The sequence below is a fragment of the Lepidochelys kempii genome, chromosome 8, assembly GCF_965140265.1.
Source record: "Lepidochelys kempii isolate rLepKem1 chromosome 8, rLepKem1.hap2, whole genome shotgun sequence".
NCBI lineage: Eukaryota > Metazoa > Chordata > Testudines > Cheloniidae > Lepidochelys > Lepidochelys kempii.
Window position 1 is genome coordinate 44,071,948 of NC_133263.1, and position 18,278 is coordinate 44,090,225.

Consider the following 18,278-nt stretch of genomic DNA (forward strand, 5'->3'; position numbering starts at 1 on the left):
TGAACTTCAGTCTATTCAGAAGCACATGTTCAAATTTGAATGCATTCTGATGTCATCTTTGTGGATGAAGCTACTAATCTGGTAATTGAAGCACGCAATGCTACACCTGATGTTGAGAGGGATAACATTGAAAGTCTTATCAATGACATTCAACAGATTCGTGAACAATGGAATGCGATCCTGAGTCCAAATTAGTAGCACAGAAATTGACATTTCATCTGAGTTCTCCAATCGCAACTGACCTACTGAATCTGATACCAAGCAGCATTATAGGATCAAGGTCTTCCTTGTCATCATTGACTCTATTCATTCAGGTCTTACAGGTCATTTGAGTCACTGTGACTAATTTGTACCCTTTTGGGGTTTCTTTGGTAGTTCAACAGACTGAGAAATGAAGATCTACTTTCCGCAGCTGAACAATTTCAGCAAAGAGTACCACAAAGAAATCTCAAAAGATCTCAGTAATGAGGTCATCTTCCTCAAACGAATATATTCCATGAATTGGAATTTAAATTGGATTGCAAGCCAAAGGAATTGCTTCAAGAAATACTCGAACTTGGACTCTCTGGGGTTTCTTAATATCACAATTGCATTGCGCATTTGTCAGTTTGCCTGTATCAGTGACTTCAGCTGTACGCACCTTCAACGTGTTGAAAAAGGTAAAGAACTATCACTGTTGAACTATGGGACAAGAGCATTTGAATGGGCTCACCATGCTTAATATCAACTGTGATATTGCATGGAAGCTAGATTTTTTCCTGAATAATTAGTGCATTTGCAGAGAAAAAGGCTAGAAAAGTATTTGTTAAATAAAAAAATATTCAAATTATGTCTCACTTTTTTTAGTGCCTTATTTTGTTTTCATGTGTCATCATTTTTTATTTTTATTATAGATTGGGGCCTCAAAAGCTGGAAGTGGCCCAGGCCTCTCTGGACCTCTGAGAGGGCTTGGCAGTCATACTGGGTAAAACCAAAGGTCCATCTAGCCCAGTATCCTGTCTTCTGACAGTGGTCAATACCAGGTGCTCCAGAGGGAATGAACATAACAGGTAATCTATCATCGAGTGATCCATCCCCTGTTGCCCCTTCCCTGCTTCTGGCAAACAGAAGCTAAGAATGCCATCCCTGCTCATCTTGGCTAATAGCCATTGATGGACCTATCCTCCATGAATTTATCAAGCTCTTTTTTGAAACTTGTTGTGGTCTTGGCCTTCACAACATCCTCTAGCCAAGAGTTCTATGGGTTGACTGCACATTGTATGAAAAAAACACTTCCTTGTCTTTGTTTTAAACCTGCTGCTTATTAATTTCATTTGGTGACCCCTAGTTCTTGTGTTATGAGGAGTAAACACTTCCTTGTTTACTTTCTCCACACCAGTCATGATTTTATAGACCTCTGTCATATCCCCCCTTAGTCTCTTTTCCAAGCTGAAAACTCCCAGTCTTATTAATCTCTCCTCATATGGAAGCTGTTCCATACTCCTTATAATTTTTGTTGCCCTTTTCTGAACCTTTTCCAATTCCAATGTATCTTTTTTGAGATAGGGTGACCACATCTGCACATAGTATTCAAGATGTGGGTGAACCATGGATTGATATAGGGGCAATATGATATTGTCTGTCTTATTATCTATCCCTTTTTAACCATTCCCAACATTTTGTTTGCTTTTTGACTGCCGCTGCACACTGAGTGGATGTTTTCACAGAACTATATCACCAATATCTCTGAGTTGTAACAGCTAATTTAGACCCCATCATTTTATATGTATAGTTGGGATTATGTTTTCCAATGTGCATTACTTTGCATTTATCAACACTGAATTTCGTCTGCCATTTTGTTGCCCAGTCACACAGTTTTGAGAGATCCTTTAGTAGCTCCTTACAGTTTGCTTGGGACTTAGCTATCTTGAGTAGTTTTGTATCATCTGCAAATTTTGCCACTTCACTATTACTCCTTTTTCCAGATCATTTATGAATATGTTGAAAAGGACTGATCCCAGTACAGACCCCTGGGGGACACCACTATTTACCGCTTTCCATTCTGAAAACTGACTATTTATTCCTACCTTTTGTTTCCTGTCTTTTAACCAGTTACCCATCCATGAGGGGACCTTCCCTCTTATCCCATGACAGCTTACTTTGCTTAAGAGCCTTTGGTGAGGAACCTTGTCAGAGGCTTTCTGAAAATCTAGGAACACTATATCCACTGGATCCTCTTGTCCACATGCTTGTACACCCCTTCAAAGAATTCTAGTACATTGGTGAGGCATGATTTCCCTTTAAAAAAACATGTTGACTCTTCCCCAACAAATTATGTTCATCTATCTGTCTGACAGTTTTGTTCTTTACTATAGTTTCAACCAGTTTGCCCGGTACTGAACTCAGGCTTACTGGCCTGTAACTGCCAGGATCACCTCTAGAGCCCCTTTTTAAAAATTGGTGTCACATTAGCTACGCTCGTCATTTGGTACAGAAGCTGATTTAAATGATAGGTTACAAACTACAGTTAGTAGTTCTGCAATTTCACATTTGAGTTCCTTCAGTACTCTTGGGTGAATACCATGTAGTCCTGGTGACTTATTGCTGTTTAGTTTATCAATTTGTTCCAAAACCTCCTTGAATGATACCTCAGTCTGGGACAGTTCCTCAGATTTGTCACCTAAAACGAAGGGCTCAGGTTTGGAAATCTCCCTCACACCCTCAGGCGTGAAGCCAATGCAAAGAATTCATTTAGTTATCATCCTTGAGTACTCCTTTAACATCTCAATCGTCCCCACTGTTTTTTTAGCAGGCTTCCTGCTTCTGATGTTCATAAAAAAAAAAATTTGATATTAATTTTTGAGTCTTTGGCTAGCTATTCTTCAAATTCTTTTTTGACCCTCCTAATTATATTTTTACACTTCATTTACCAGAGTTTATGCTCCTTTCTATTTTCCTCACTAGGATTTTTTAAAGGATGCCTTTTTGCCTCTCATTGCTTCTTTTACTTCACTGTTAAGCCACAGTGGCACTATTTTGGGTCTCTTACTAGGTTTTTTAATTTGGGTTATACATGTAAGTTGAGCCTCTGTTATGGTGTCTTCAAAAAGTTTCCATGCAGCTTGCAGAGATTTCACTTTTGGGGTTGTACCTTTTAAATTTCTGTTTAACTAACTTCCTCATTTTTGTGTAGTCTCCCTTTCTGAAATTAAATGCTACAGTATTGGGCTGCTGTGGTGTTTTCCCTGCCACAAGGATGTTAAATTTAATTACATCATGGTCACTATTACCAAGGTGCCCAACTATATAATCTCTTGAACCAGAGCCTGTGCTCTACTTAGGACTAAATCAAAAACTGCCTCTCCCCTTGTGGGTTCCAGGACTAGCTGCTCCAAGAAGCCGTTATTTAAGGTGTCAAGAAACTTTATCTCTGCATCCCATCTTGAAGTGATAAGTTAAAAATAAAGAGTCTTTTCAGAGTGGCCTACAAGGACTTAATTTTGCAATTTCCAGAGTAGTCACTTCAGGTTGTTCTCCTCCTCCTAGAGGAAAGTCACATGCCACTGGACTTGAGGCCTTCCTATAGCGAACAGCCTGAGGCAGCGTCGCTCATCAGACCCCACATGCAAAGGGTAGAGTTATGCCACATGTGCGTGACAAACAAATTAAAACTGTTAGTGCAGGAAGTGGTATTGCGGGCACAAATCGGTATTACTACACCAACACTCCACCATGGCCTAGGACACACCATGCTACTGGACATGGCTGCCTTGCACATCTGACATTTCTTTCAACCCCTGGCTGTCCTCTCTGGTTTTTGAAGTTGGGGGTCAGCAGTGAAGGGAGAATATAAAGTATGTGGCGGCAGCACAAATAGTACAAACTACAAGAATCAGGTTGTCCCCACTCGAAAGCACTGCAGCTGAACTAACTTTGCTCATCCTGGTAGTGAGTTAATGCAGAAGAGAAATATTTAAATGGCCACATATTCAGAAGTTAACCCACTGGGATTCTATCCTGCCATGTCACACTTACACCCCTGCTCAGTTTGAGGATATAGGTCACACATGCAATAGGATCATTCAAAAGCTTCACTGTCGAATCTATTGTTTTCATGAAGGGCAGTTTTCAGAGTCCTGTCCCCTCAACCCTAAAAGAGCCATGGTACAGGAGTTAAAAATAATTTAATCTTCCAGACTCAAAAAGGTTAGCGGTATCTCAGACTATGCTTACGCTGCATTTTAAAATCCCTGGCAGTGAGTCTCAGAGCCTCGGTTAATGCTACAGCGCTAAAAACAGCTATGTAGACATTCAGGCTCGGGCTCTGAAGCTTGGGGAGCGGGATGAGTTTCAGAACCGAGGCCAGAATGTCTACATACCTGTTTTTAGTGCCGAAGTGCAACCCTAAGTCTGAAGAGCTGGACTCTGAGTTGCTGCCGCAGATTTTAAAACGTAGACAGACATACACTAAGTATATTGGTGGGATCAAACTATGAATTAGGCTTGCCCAAAATAACAGACTGACAGAGCAATCACGTGAAGAAGTTCTAGTTCACAGCAGCAGAGTTATCCAAGCACTTTTCAATCAAAGCAATTTCTAGGAAGCAGGTGCAGCTCCACATTCCACAGGCAGATGGTGCCTTGGCAAAGGTCAAGTTTCAGTTAACATTTCAGAACATAGACAAAAAACCAGCAGTTTCACAAAAGCTCGGGTTCCAGGTTTATTAAGCAAAGTTAACTGAACTGTTTTTGTTCTGCGGAGATTCCTTTTGACCTCACCCAAAGGGGTAGCAGTGTTGCACAGAATCACGGCTGGACTGTGATAACCCAAATACAACTTTGGCTCATCTCACTGCTGACACATGTGGAATGACTTGGGCATTATTACATGCTGTGTCTGTTTGAGGCAGGTACATGTACAGATCAACACAAGTTGCAAATGATAGTTTACAACCTGTCAAAACAAAGCAGGGCATTAAGCAAATGCACTGCCATGAGAAGACATACGAAAAAAATTACAGACTTGCTAATACACAATAAGTTCAGGAGATGCAAAAAAAGAAAAACCTCAAACACAAAAATGTCAAGAGGAAAACAATTTCAGACACAGTCTGTTCTAATTAAAACCCAGTTGTAATTTAATTTGAAATTCCCTTCAAAATGGGAAATGTACAGTAATGTAATTTAACAGAAACCAGGCTTCCTGTGGAGAGGTGTGTTCAAAAAACACTGATGCACAAATAGGTTCAGAATTCAAAGCAAAATGTCCCTGGGCATCAGTGGACTTGACTCTTGGAGCCAGAGAAAAGCAATTCATTACACTAGAGGGCCTACTGCTGGTCCTTGTTGTTATAATAGCACGTAGGATTCCAGAAGCAGACAGAAGGCAGCACACAAAATTCTGGTTACTGTGAAAAACGCCACAGGCCAGATCTCCCTGGGACTGACTGGAATAAAACAGCTAGTTACAGTAACCTGGCCTCAGTTCTTCAGCGTTAGTGTAATGTTCTGCAAGATTCTTCAGTTCTTAGCTCACTCCTTTTTCAGCCTGAGTTGTTTCTGTCTTGTGCCTGAGGACAAGCAAAATTGGCCATGCCAAATTATCCAAAAAACACAAGGGACAGGACCAAGAAAACTAGCTGAACCTGTAGCTGGCTTTCAAATCCTCTATTTCCAAATATCTGAGTTACAGATCAGAACTTTATCTACAAAAGAAATAACAAAAAAGAAAAAAATGGCACCGTCCACACACACACACACAAAAATCTTACAACACAGCCTTGTAAAAATGGTTAGCAATGAGAGCTCAGTCACAAAACAAAGGAGTCTAGCTCTTCAAAGGTCAGAGGAAACAAAGCTAAAAATTACTATTCCACGTTCTCTTAATAAGTTAAACTGACCTTCCTTCCCACATGTCTACAAAAAGGCAGAGTAATCTACAAGCAAGAGGGGAAAATAGGCTACCAAAAATAAAAAAGGGAGAGGAGAGGAGAGGAGAGGAAAGAGCATGCGCAAGAGATTGAGCGCACAGTCTGTGGTCATCAGGGCTCAGATGGGGCTGAGTTCCTTTTAGGGATTTAAAAGATGCAGAACAGTTCCTTAAAGTTTTCCAGTCTTCAGCAGTTCATTCAACACCGTAGCCATAAAAACCTCAAGTGTGTATCGGGAGAGAGATTCTTTCAGGCAGACCCACTGGCATTGTGAGGGCTGCTCAGTTTGTTTTAATCCTCAATGATTATGGGTTCATCATTCATGGGCTGTCGTAACTGGACTGCCTGGACTGGCTGGAGGATAATGGGCTTGTAAGGGCGTCTGGCGGCTCGCTTCGCTTCAGAGGATGAAAGCAGCTTGCGAATTTTCCTACAGACAGTGAAAATAAAAAGGAGTTTGTCACAAAAGTAGAAAATCCTGGCATTTCTTTGCCAAAATTACACAGGCCCAAGCCCAAGAATGGGTAATATTCAATCCCGTGTTTGCAACAGCTTTCCTATGTGCAAAAATGTCATTACCTGGATATTTGGTATCTTGTGCTCTTCTAGAGCTAGAAAGAAGAGGTGAAAACCTGATCAACTCCAACAGAAGCTTTGCCATTGACTGCTATGGAGCCAAGGAATTTATTCCATTGGAAAAAGGAGATTCCCACATTTTTACATACAGAAATGTTTTTATAAAGTTGGTCACAAACACTCATTTTCTTCCTAAAATATTCAAATTGAAGTTTTCATTCCAAATCAGTATTTTTTATTTAGTATTCAAAATCTTGTATTTCTGAAGTTTCACTTTTGTTTTTCTCCACATTCTCCCCTTCTGGCCATGGAATACAACAGCATGAATTTTACAGAAAGAGCTTCCATTGAAGATGACCCCCTGCCTCAGCTGCCCCCACAATCAGGTGCTTCCACAAGGCAGCAGATTTGATGCCCATGTGGAGAGCCTGACAGAACCACCCAAGGATATTTTCCTTTCCACCTCTCCTCCCCTTTGGTAAACCCTCATGTTTTCAGGAAGCCTGAACTGTAATCACCTTGGACCACTGGGTCCTGGTGCTTGTGAAGAAGCAGTATTCTATTCAGTTCTAGTCCCTTCGTACCCCTTCTCCTCCTACCTTCCCTGTTCTCTCTCAGGGACCCTCACAAGATACTGTTAAAGCAAGAAATGGACTGCCTTCTGTGATGCAGCAGGGAGGGGGGAGTGTTGACCTGGGAATGTGGCAGGGGAGTTTCACTGGGGATGGGATACCTGAGAGCCTGTAACCTGAGCCAGGAGGGGGATGGTGAAGGTAACACCTCTGCCGGGGAAACTGGACGAAGGTTAAAGGAGAGAGCCTGCTGGAGGAGTTTTTTGTTTCAGTTTTGTGCTGGCTGGTCGAACGCAGGGAACCCCAAGGCTGGGGTCTAAGCTCCCTGCCCCCCAGAAGGACTTGACTGAGTGGTCCTGGTTGTACCCACAAGCTCTGTTTTAGACTGTGTTCCTATTGTCCAATAAACCTTCTGTTTTACTGGCTGGCTGAGAGTCACGGTGAATCCCAGGAAGAGGGGTGCAGGGCCTGGACTCCCCCACACTCCGTGACACCTTCAACACCTGAGAGCAGAGGAGGAGATGCCCAGAGAGTTCAGGGTCAGGGGATTTTATTCCAGTTATTTTCTCATTCCAATGAAGAAAGAAGGCTGTCTTCAACATCTTAGATTCATCCACGGTTTCAAACTCAGGATGGTAATTCTAGCTTCCACAATTCCCCTAGACCAGTGGTTCTCAAACTTTTGTACTGGTGACCCCTTTCACATAGCAAGCCTCTGAGTGCAACCTCCTCTTATAAATTAAAAAGATTTTTTAATACATTTAACACCATTATAAATCCCGGAGGCGAAGCGGGGTTTGGGGTGAAGGCTGACTGCTCGTGACCTCCCATTTAATAACCTCACGACCCCCTGAGGGGTCCCAACCCCCAGTTTGAGAACCCCTGCCCTAGACCCTCAAGACTGATTTGTGGCTTTCTACCTGCAAAATGCCTATTTACAAGTATCCATTTAGCCAGTCCACAGGAAACTCCTCAGATTCCTGGTAGGAACATGTCACTCCCAGTACAGGCTCCTACACCCTTTGCTCTATCCACAGCACCAAGAATATTCACCAAAAGCTTGGCGATCATAGCAGTTCCTTAAAGGAGGCAGAGAACCCAGGTAAACCCTTGCCTCAACTACTGGCTGATTCAGGGAAGATCACCTCAGCAGGTGACCAAGTCAATCCAAGTAACGATAACACTCTTCACTTCATTGGGCCTCAAAGTCAACAGAGAAATCCACACCTGCTCCGATTCAAATCAACAGCATTCATAGGAGCAGTGTTCAGTTCCAGGGAGAAGAAGGTTTCTAACAATCAGAGGAGTTAGCTTCTGAAAAAGCTTCCCAACAGTAGGAGCAGCAAACAGCCCAACTAGTTTTGAGATGGAGCTTGATAAATTTATGACCGGGATTATATAATGAGTTGCCTGTGACAGCAAGGGACTGGACTTGATGACCCAGGAGGTCTCTTCCAGTCCTAGGTCCCTATGAATCCACTTTCTGTCGAGTGCTGCGGTGGCACACAGTTGGCCAGGGATCCATTCTATTGAAACACCGTAGGCAGCTGCTTGGGTTTTTAAAAATGCAACACCAGGCCTGGTGAAGAGACTTTCTGAGCAGTCATACACATGTTATCAGTGTGCATGAATAGTGCTAGGGATGATAAATGCAAAGTAGAAACCAAAAGGAGTTTGTCAGGCTCCCCAGTGAGAATCAATTGATTGGCATATATTCCCTACCTGGTTTCCTCAGTGGCCATATAAAACACATCATCCGGAGCATCAATCCAATTCATCCTCCTCCTTTTCACTGGAGGCATGGATCCACCACGAATTAATCGGACTTTTGTTGGGTATGATTTCCCATTGAGCAGCAAGTTTCGGCTTGGTCCCTAACAATATATAAAGAAGTAAAATTATGGACTGTAGCTAATCCATGGTGTCATGTGATAAACAATCAAACAAGAGGAGAGAAGGACTTAAAGCTGCCAAATCAGATATTAAAGTTAATTGCAAGTTCTCCCCCTCCTTCCCATGAGTGAATGTAAATTTCATGAAAAAGCAACTGGCCACTAGTACTAAAGATTGAGGTCCTCTTAAAATTACAATAGGACAGGATTGTGGTAAAAAATGGAGAAAAACTGTATGGCCAGTTAACCTACATTTGTACACAAACGGATCACATCGAGTTTGGAAGACTGAGTCAAGATGCAGCTCTCAGTCACACTACTGTAAATGTGGAATAATTCCATTGAATTTCAGAAGGAAATCTGGATTTACACCTAGTAAAATTTAAAAATCTGACTCTAAGGTTAAAAATCTGACAAACTCTCACACTCACCTGAATCCCTTTTGCTTTAAGGATGTTCCTTTTTAAGTAGGGCAACATATAGTTAAAAATTCTTTTAGGAAACCTAAAATAACAAACCTTAAGATGACTCCATGCATCTGAAGAAGTGAGGTTTTTTACCCACAAAAGCTTATGCACAAATAAATCTGTTAGTCTTTAAGGTGCCACCGGACTCCTTGTTGTTTTTGTGGATACAGACTAACACAGCTACCCCGATACTTGAAACCTTAAGGTGATCATTAGAAGGTCTCACTGTGATAGGTCTTATTCTGATGCCCCCACATATACTGAACTCGCTTTATGAAGTTAGCCCTTGCCACTCCTTTGAAAATTATAGTTCTAGCTTTATAAAGATGCAGGTGTGGGCATGCAAGGAATTAAACTACTCAAGTATAGTTGTCCTGAATCACTTGGGATCCAGTTGTGCCACCTGTACTCACGGTAAGTACTATTTAGAATAATCCCACAGAAATTAACAGCGCTCATAACGGACTGAAGTTGCAGAATCAGGCACTGAAAGTTTGAGGTGCGCAAATTAGAATTGTCCAGAAAGTTTTTTTATAGTGGTAAAGAAAATTTTGATGAAAGTGAAAATAAGTTTGTGAAAACTAAGATGTCCATGGAAAATTTTGATTTGGGGGGAAAAATTGGAATCCTGAAAAATTGTAGCCAAAAACCAAAAATTCTGATTAGGAAATTCAGCCCCAGTGCCTCATGGAAGAGTACATCTCCCATAAGGCATTATGATCACCCCTCTTGGAGAGGGGAGGTGGTGTATCATGGGAGTTCCTGGCCATGGTGCACCATAGGAGATGCAGTGTGACTGGGAAGCCCACCCTGTAACAGCAGAATGAAAACATGAAGCACCTAAATTACAACTCCCGAGAGGTACTCTGCTAGCATACCCAAGTTGAAATATTGGGTGAGGGGAAGGAATCTAAGGGTTTTTTTTGACAATTAAAAATTTCTGCAGAAATCAGATACTTTGTGAAAATTTCATTTAGTCAAAAACCCAATTTTCTCTCTCAAAAAAGTTTGACAATATAGTGTAGCAGCCCTAGTATAAATGCCATTGGCTGCTTTAGAGTTGGATGCATTTTCCTATTCTCCCTCAGACAATACAAGTCTATAAAAGAGCTAAATCCTTTTCTTTCTTAACTCCTTGAAAACTGGAGACAGTTGCCACACTTATATTACATAAATGGCATAGACAATTTATTTTTTCTCAACGTTTTTCTGCCTCCTTTGTATTTCAGACAATTTCAGCACCAAAACAAGCCATCAAAATACTTTCAGAAATTCAGCTTTTACTTTTGTGCTGTGGGGAACAATGTTTGAAATATCGTGTTTCCAGATTTCTGAAGGAGAGTCCTTTTCATTTCTGTGTGAAGACTATTTTCTCCATTGTGTTAAGTGTCAGGAGAACGATGGCAGTGAAAGTTCTCGGAAATGCTTGGGCAAGAGTAGGAACTGTGCTTGAAATCTACCTTTTCTCTCCCCAAACAGAGCAATCACTTCAACTGTTACATCCTGAAACACGGACCTTTCATTTTCAGTAGAACATTTTATCACACAAGCAGAGCAGTGAGAAATTGCAGCATTTTTATCCCTGCGGGTGACGGGGATTTGGCCATTTCTTATTTTTCTCCCACTACACTGCGAGTTTGTTTACACAGCAGACACAAACAAGTAGCCAGTCTCCTCTGCAGTAAGAGGTGAAACTGAATTCAATTAAAAATACAATTCACCACTACTTATCAAATGCTAATGTGACAAACAAAATGATCTGCTTCGTTATTACAACTAAAATAGCATGACAAAATTAAATCCTGGCCATAAGATATTATACTCTACCCAAGACAGAAGCATTAGATTTGATAATACTCAATCATTATTCAATAACTGTCATTCAGACCTGCTGCAGATTTACTAATTTCTGAGTGCCTCCATTCACACTAGTACATTGTGGCAATTTACCAAACAGGGCAAATTCCAATATAGTAATACCATGAAAGGGTGCTTTGTGGCAAAAATTCCAGGGTGCAAAATTCTTCCCACTGAAGAGGCCTAGAACAAGGACTATGTGCCATTAAATTCCATTTTGATGGCTTAAAGTGGCACTTCACCCTTGTGCTGGCCCTCTGAAAGGGGGTGAATTGGACCCCAGGACCACTCCATGAAAAGCACTTTGCCAGAAACCCATAAATTAGACTGGCTATTTGCTTCCGTCGCCTGATAAAGCTCTCAGCATAATGGATGAAAGGCTAAAATGTTTTTTTACTTTTAAAAACACACACATGCTCAGCAGACAACTTGCACACCAACTGTCTAAAAAATAAGAAACCATTTGCCAAACAAAAACCCTTCCGTCATGTCATCCCTTCTTCCATCAATGAAACACACTCCACCTAAAACACATTTCAGGGCTTTGCTGTAAACAGCCACTCTCTTGACTGCTGTATGAGTGGACACACACAGCGTTCCATTCAAAACAGAATTTCACTGATACAGATTGCACTGTGTCTTTTTTCATTTAAACACCCAGATCTGTTTTTCAGACAGAAAACTATCCTGGCTAATTGGAAGAAAAAAAAAGGGATAACGTATGAATAACTGTGAATAGCAAAAGCAGAAAAAACTAGATCACCCTTTTAAAGCCTATCTAGAGAGTTATGGTTTGGGTTTTTCTTTCCCCTCCCCCACCCCCCTTTTTGGTTTAAATGAACATTCTCTTACCATTTGTCTGGTTTGTCCGTGGTTAGGCAGACCTAACAAACAGGAAAGAGAATAGAGCTCGTAAGACAGCAATGATTTTCCAAGACAGAAAAAATACAAAATCAAACAAACACAACTATGTTTGCATTTGGGTTGATTTTATGATGTAGCCGTTTTCTACCACCCTAATCTTTTCCCTCCTTGAGGGATAACTGAGAAGACAGCATCCCTAACAACGCAATCTAAAAAACAAGGCCAAAAAGTTTAAATATGCTACCTACTTTATTCTCCATTCACTCATGCCTTACTAGACAATACATGGGAAACTACCACCAAAATCAAATCCCCTCTTTCAGATCTGGAAGCCCCTTCTTAATAGCTTGAGAACATCTCCAGTTTTCTGATTTTACGATTTAAAGATAAAAGGATGGTATTGCACTATCAAGGGAGCAAAGAGTAAAATCTTTACTATCATCTGGGAAAATCCGAGGAGCTATTTTATCTCCTGGATGTACAATCAGATTTCATCTACTGAACTGCTCAGTCCATAAGAACCTGTCACAAGTAAAGACTTCCAATATCTTAGTTCTGACAGTCATAGAACTCAGCAATCTCTCCATCACACAAGGTGATACTCCAATAACACAAATATTACAGGCACAATGATCTGATATAGTAAATGGTAGTCTAGTAACAGTATTAGATATTCCATCGCATTGCGAAAGGTCCATGTTTTAAGTGCAGAGCAAGTGTGTAAACTGAACCAGGGCTCTAAACAAACAGGAATATTACTGGACACACACAAGTATCAGTATGTAAGAGAATGAAGTCCTGGTACAGAGCTGCAGCAAAGGTATGGCAGGGAATGGCCTAGGTAACCTAATGCATCTTTTCCATGCCACATTTTTACTACTTTATGGTCAGTTCAAATGATTTTTTTTATTATTACCTATGTCCAGTTAATTTGTGCCAGCATGCACGTTCCCAAAACTTTAATCACATTTCATCAACTGCAATGCACATGAGCATCACTGGGCCCCTTTTTGGCTCAGAAAGGAACTGTTCTAGACACAAAGAGAACGTGTATTATAAGTGGCAGTTACTAGTGCCTGCACTAGCTGAAAAATGGATTTCCATTATAACCTTGCTTACACACACACTTTAGCCTGAAATTTTCCTTGTTTGGTCTTTGACCAAAAGTGAACTTTTATTTCAAAATATATGGTTGAGCAAAGTCCCTGCTGCTATTTGAGAATTTGGCAACAATTCTCTCTCACACACATACCACACAGCTCCTGTTTTAAAAGATTCTAACCATAATCCTCAGATAGATGCCTACGTCAAAACCAGCTACATCTGAAGATTCCTTTATATAACATAAACCCTAACATACTTAGTAAGAACACCAGTAAAACATATAGGATATACAACGAGGCCAAGTTAATGTTTCAGGAAAAAAATACAACTGTTGGACTTCCTTTTTTTGAGTGCTTGGGTGGTCTTAACTGTAATATTGCAGTAAAATCTGTAGTTTGCATCATTTATGGTAACAGTGCACCTTCCTGCAAAAGGGCAGATATAAGTAACTACCAACGTATGAAGTCAAACACACACATGCAGGGGTGCTGGAACAATTTGTATCAGGGGATGCTGAGAGCCACTGAACCCAAACTATAAACCCTGTAGATGATGGAACCCACTTCAAACCAGGAGGTGCGGCAGTACTCCCAGTTCCAGCACCTATGCACACGTCTTCATTTTCTGGCACTTCAGTGCTTAAACATCCACTTTCAGAGCTTGAGATCACCTAATGATTGTTTGTAGCATTGTTGCAGCTGTGTTGGTCCCATGGTATTAGAGACACAAGATAGATGACCCCAAACCTGAAAGAGCTCTGTTTAGCTCGAAAGAGTGTACCTTCCACCAACAGAAGTTGGTCTAATAAAAGATATTACCTCATCCACCTTGTCTCTCTAATGAAGGAGATGTCAACCAATGATACATCCACAAAAAGAAAAGGAGGACTTGTGGCACCTTAAAGACTAACCAATTTATTTGAGCATGAGCTTTCGTGAGCTACAGCTCACTTCATCGGATGCTGAAGTGAGCTGTAGCTCATGAAAGCTTATGCTCAAATAAATTGGTTAGTCTCTAAGGTGCCACAAGTCCTCCTTTTCTTTTTGCGAACACAGACTAACACAGCTGCTACTCTGAAACCAGTGATACATCCAGTATGAGGAAGGAGTTCTGTTGGTGAAGGGAATGTAAGTCTCCACATAAGCAGCAGTCACATTCAAAGGGCAGTAGCAGGAATGGCCAGTTGATGTAGACCAGGGATCTCAAACTCCAATCACCAGGAGGGCCATATGAGGACTAGTACATTGGCCCGAGGGCCACATCATTGACACCCCCCCGCCCCCTCTCCACCCCTTCCCCACCTCCATTCCAACCCCTTCCCCAAAGTCCCCACCCCAACTCTGCCCCTTCCCTTCCCCTATTCCAACCCCTTCCCCAAATCCCCACCCCTGCCCCACCTCTTCTCTGCCTCCTCCCCTGAGTGTGTGGCTCCCCTCCCCGCCCCTCCCCCCTGGAAAGTGCTAAGCGTCACCAAACGGGAAGCACCTGGAGGTAGGCAGAGGAGCGGGGACACAGTGCGCTGGGGGGAGGGGACCTTGGCAGCCCACAGCAAATAACTCCAGAGGGGCAGGGGAGGGCACAGGGAGCTCGGCAGGCTGCCAGAAATAACCCCGCAGGCCTCTGCATGTTTGAGGCCCCTGATGTAGACAAAGAGCTTGACAGAGCTGTTGGGAAGAGCACAGTCATTAGGTTGCAACATGGGACCGGAAGTCAGGAGATTGAGTTCTAGTGACTGCTCCGCAATTTTATCCATTGTGTGATTTTGGGCAAGTCACGTCGTCACCCCGTAATTCAGTTTCCCTTTCTACAAAAAGAGGCGAATACTGTCCTTGCTCACAGGGGTATTTGAAAGGGTTAACCAGCTGACGTTTGTGAATACCTTTGAGCTCTGTGGATGGAAGGCACAGGGCTGAATACACTTGATGCCAAGGAAGACAGGGCAATAGGGGCAGCTATGTCAAAGGATTTCCATTCAGAGAGGAGAGGTAGCTACTGGGGCAAAGGAGGATGCTGGTGTACAAGCAGTAGTCAGTAGCACGTCTATTCCCAAGTTCCAAGATCAGTAGTAACTCAGATCCTCCACGGTGAGAAGACACAGATGTCACATGTTGAGAGTGACAAAAGCAAGACTCAGAGGTGAAAGCCGGGCAGAAATCATTGCTGGTTCCAAGAGTTTGTGCTTCAAGTCCATACACAACAACAACCAAAAAACCTGTTAAGCATCCAACCTATGGACAACCTCAAAAGTAAGCTGTTCCTTCCAGGAAAAAGTGAGCCATGTTATACAGTTGATCATTTCGCTGATCCAGTAATCAGCAACATAAAATAGATACATTTTTCAAAGCAATTTTTATAGCCTTGCTATTACACTATGTTTGATGTTAAGATATCTATAGGCAACACACCAATACTTAACTCCCTTTCAACAAATCTATATATACCTGGAATGTAGAAGACAAGAAAAAATACAGCAATAGCCATTTAAAAAACTAATTGTGTTATGACAGAAAATTACATTAGAAATAATGGCTGGCCATTTAAAATGCACCCTTTATCAATAGTTATTGCTTCACAGTAGCAGAGATACAGTACCATAGCTATAACATATTCCAAATATAATCTCAGAGCTGCTGTTCAACTTTTCAGGGGTTGAGAATGGAACACAGACATCCTTCTCCCCCAAACACACACAATGAGGCAGTGAGGGGGAGATACACAAACTGAAGTCTTAGACCTAAGTATATATATTAGGGACAAAAATGAAGACGGCTCTGGCACCCCTTCTACAGCCCTCTATATTTAAAAGGAGACTTTTTCCTCTTAACAGTGTCTCATTATAGGGATCCCTGGGAAGGGGCTCTGGGATAACCCTTTTCTAAAACCCAACTGTCTGAAGGTATAGACTTCCATGAAGTGAGCTGTAGCTCATGAAAGCTTATGCTCAAATAAATTTTTAGTCTCTAAGGTGCCACAAGTACTCCTTTTCTTTTTGTGGATACAGACTAACACGGCTGCTACTCTGAAACCTGAAAATACGGCATTGACTGCCCGCAAAAGCAGAGAAACCTAGGAAAACACAGGATTTATTTCAAGTTCCTCTGGCGTACTGTCAAGCTGTGTGCTTCTAAGGGATATTCAGTGACAATCCAAAACGGAGGAGGAAGGCTGTTGATGACCATACGTTTTCCCCTGACTAACCAGATTTTCCCTCTTTTTAGAGATGAAAGCTACAAGGTAGATGGCTACAGAAACTAAGATGCTTTCAGAAATCTCGAAGATTAGGATTTATTTCCACAGAACAATAAGAAAAAAACTCATCGTCCTGGAGAGTGGTCTGCTGCCTTTCAATTTTCCTAAAGCCTCAGAGTGAGATAAATATGACCACCACAGGAACTTCAAGAGGTCAAATTAAGTTAAGAACTTGCCTGCACCTCTGCAGGTAACCTAGAGCTCCTTAGCCACAAATGATTCTGGAATGTTATATGGAATGTTATATGAAATGGCTATAGAACAAGCAGCCATATTACAGACAGTGCATGAAGCCCTCAAAGCATGTCTCAGCTCTTGAATAGTGCACAGGCATCAAAACCTTTGCTCTCTGGCATAAGACCTATTCTGCAGGGCAGCTTGCTTCACAGGGAGTAGTCACAAAATAGGTTATAATGATCTTATGACTGGCCTTTCTTAGAGTGTCAGAGTTGCAAGGGGATATATTTCCTCCCAAGATGATCCAGGAGTCAATGAATTTCTATTTCACTGCAGCTCAATTCCATTTCTATTTAATTTACTCCAATGAGATAAAGGCAAATTTAAAGCCTAGATTAGATCTCAATTTAAAAAAAAAGCCATCATACTGAAACATTGCCCCCTGTACACCAATCCTACCCCTCCTTTTTTAATGAATCTAATAGATACCTGACCTGAGGGAGTTCATGACTCCTGGGAGCAGTCAACTCTGAATCTCCTGCAGTGCTGCTGGGGCCAAGGAACAGTTAGCACTCACCACTGCACCCACCTGACTGCACAGCATCAGAGTGAGATGTCTAGCTTCTGTCATACTACAGAGGAAACTTGCTAGCATAGCTGATTTCCTGAGGAAATCTGCAAGAGCACACAAGTGCATGCTCTATTTGACACGATCCCTATTTGTACGGAGTCCAGCAAGTCGTCGCTGTGCCACAGTGGTGGCATCACTCCCCCAAATTGCCTACCAGTTACAGAAGTGCAAACTCCTTCCGCAGCACCTCTACAAAATGCACTCCTGTCACTGCCAAAAGGTGGGAGAGCCAAATCCCCGAATCTAACCTGTGAAGTATTCATTCACACCTGGGCGTCTAGCAAATGGAGAACCTTCCAACATATCACTAAGGCAAAAGTCAGGAAGTGGCAGAATAGAAAGTGAGCACCTCTCCTTCTGCTAGTTACTATTTCATGTAACTAGAAATCTCTAAGCTCCTTTCTGTTCCTCTTTTCTTACCCTCATTTTAGATCAACTTTACCTCAGCACCACAAAAATCTTTGCCTAAATCCCTCTCCTCCACCAGCAGATAGCATGCAGCTCCCCACAAGCAACCTCTGAAGCACAGACCTAGTCCCAAGGAAAACCACAGTCTAACACCAAACCATTTAGGGCATGCCTTGGAATGGCCTAATTTATAACACAGAACTTTTAACTCACTCCCCTACACTTTGGCATGGCCAAGTACACAATGCACTAAAGTTTGCTCCCCCAAAATGCACATCCACTTCGCATAGGCCCAAGTCCTCTTTTTGTCAATCAGCACAGCAAGAAGTTAATCTTCGTATTTATTTCTCTTTGCGAAGAGAGCTGTCATGTAATACATGCAGTGTGAAAACTCATTCAGAAATGCAGCTGTGATAAACTGCCATGTACATAGAAAACGGAAAAGTACACTGTCAAAACTAGTTAGTTTAAACTCTAAGCTACCTTTTAAAATACATAGATTTGTTTTCAAAGTCCATGTAATATTTTTACACACATTTTCTCCATCTTCCTGCCCCTCTCCAAAAACAGAA

General features: G+C 41.8%; 1 protein-coding gene across 6 annotated transcripts in view; it reads right to left on the reverse strand.

The window, feature by feature from the left end:
• Positions 1–4,687: 4,687 nt before the first annotated feature.
• MTA1 (metastasis associated 1) overlaps positions 4,688–18,278 on the reverse strand; it is a 145,776-nt gene continuing 132,185 nt past the window's right edge. For 4 of the 6 annotated variants that reach the window (XM_073356262.1, XM_073356261.1, XM_073356260.1 and 1 more), the window contains 3 exons: positions 12,126–12,157; positions 8,780–8,931; positions 4,688–6,339 (listed from right to left, as the gene is read on the reverse strand). In XM_073356262.1, coding sequence (XP_073212363.1) covers positions 6,201–6,339; positions 8,780–8,931; positions 12,126–12,157 — 323 coding nt within the window. In that variant the 3' untranslated portion in view covers positions 4,688–6,200. The remainder of the gene's footprint in view (positions 6,340–8,779; positions 8,932–12,125; positions 12,158–18,278) is intronic. The other 2 variants (XM_073356265.1, XM_073356263.1) reach the window with 1 other exon arrangement.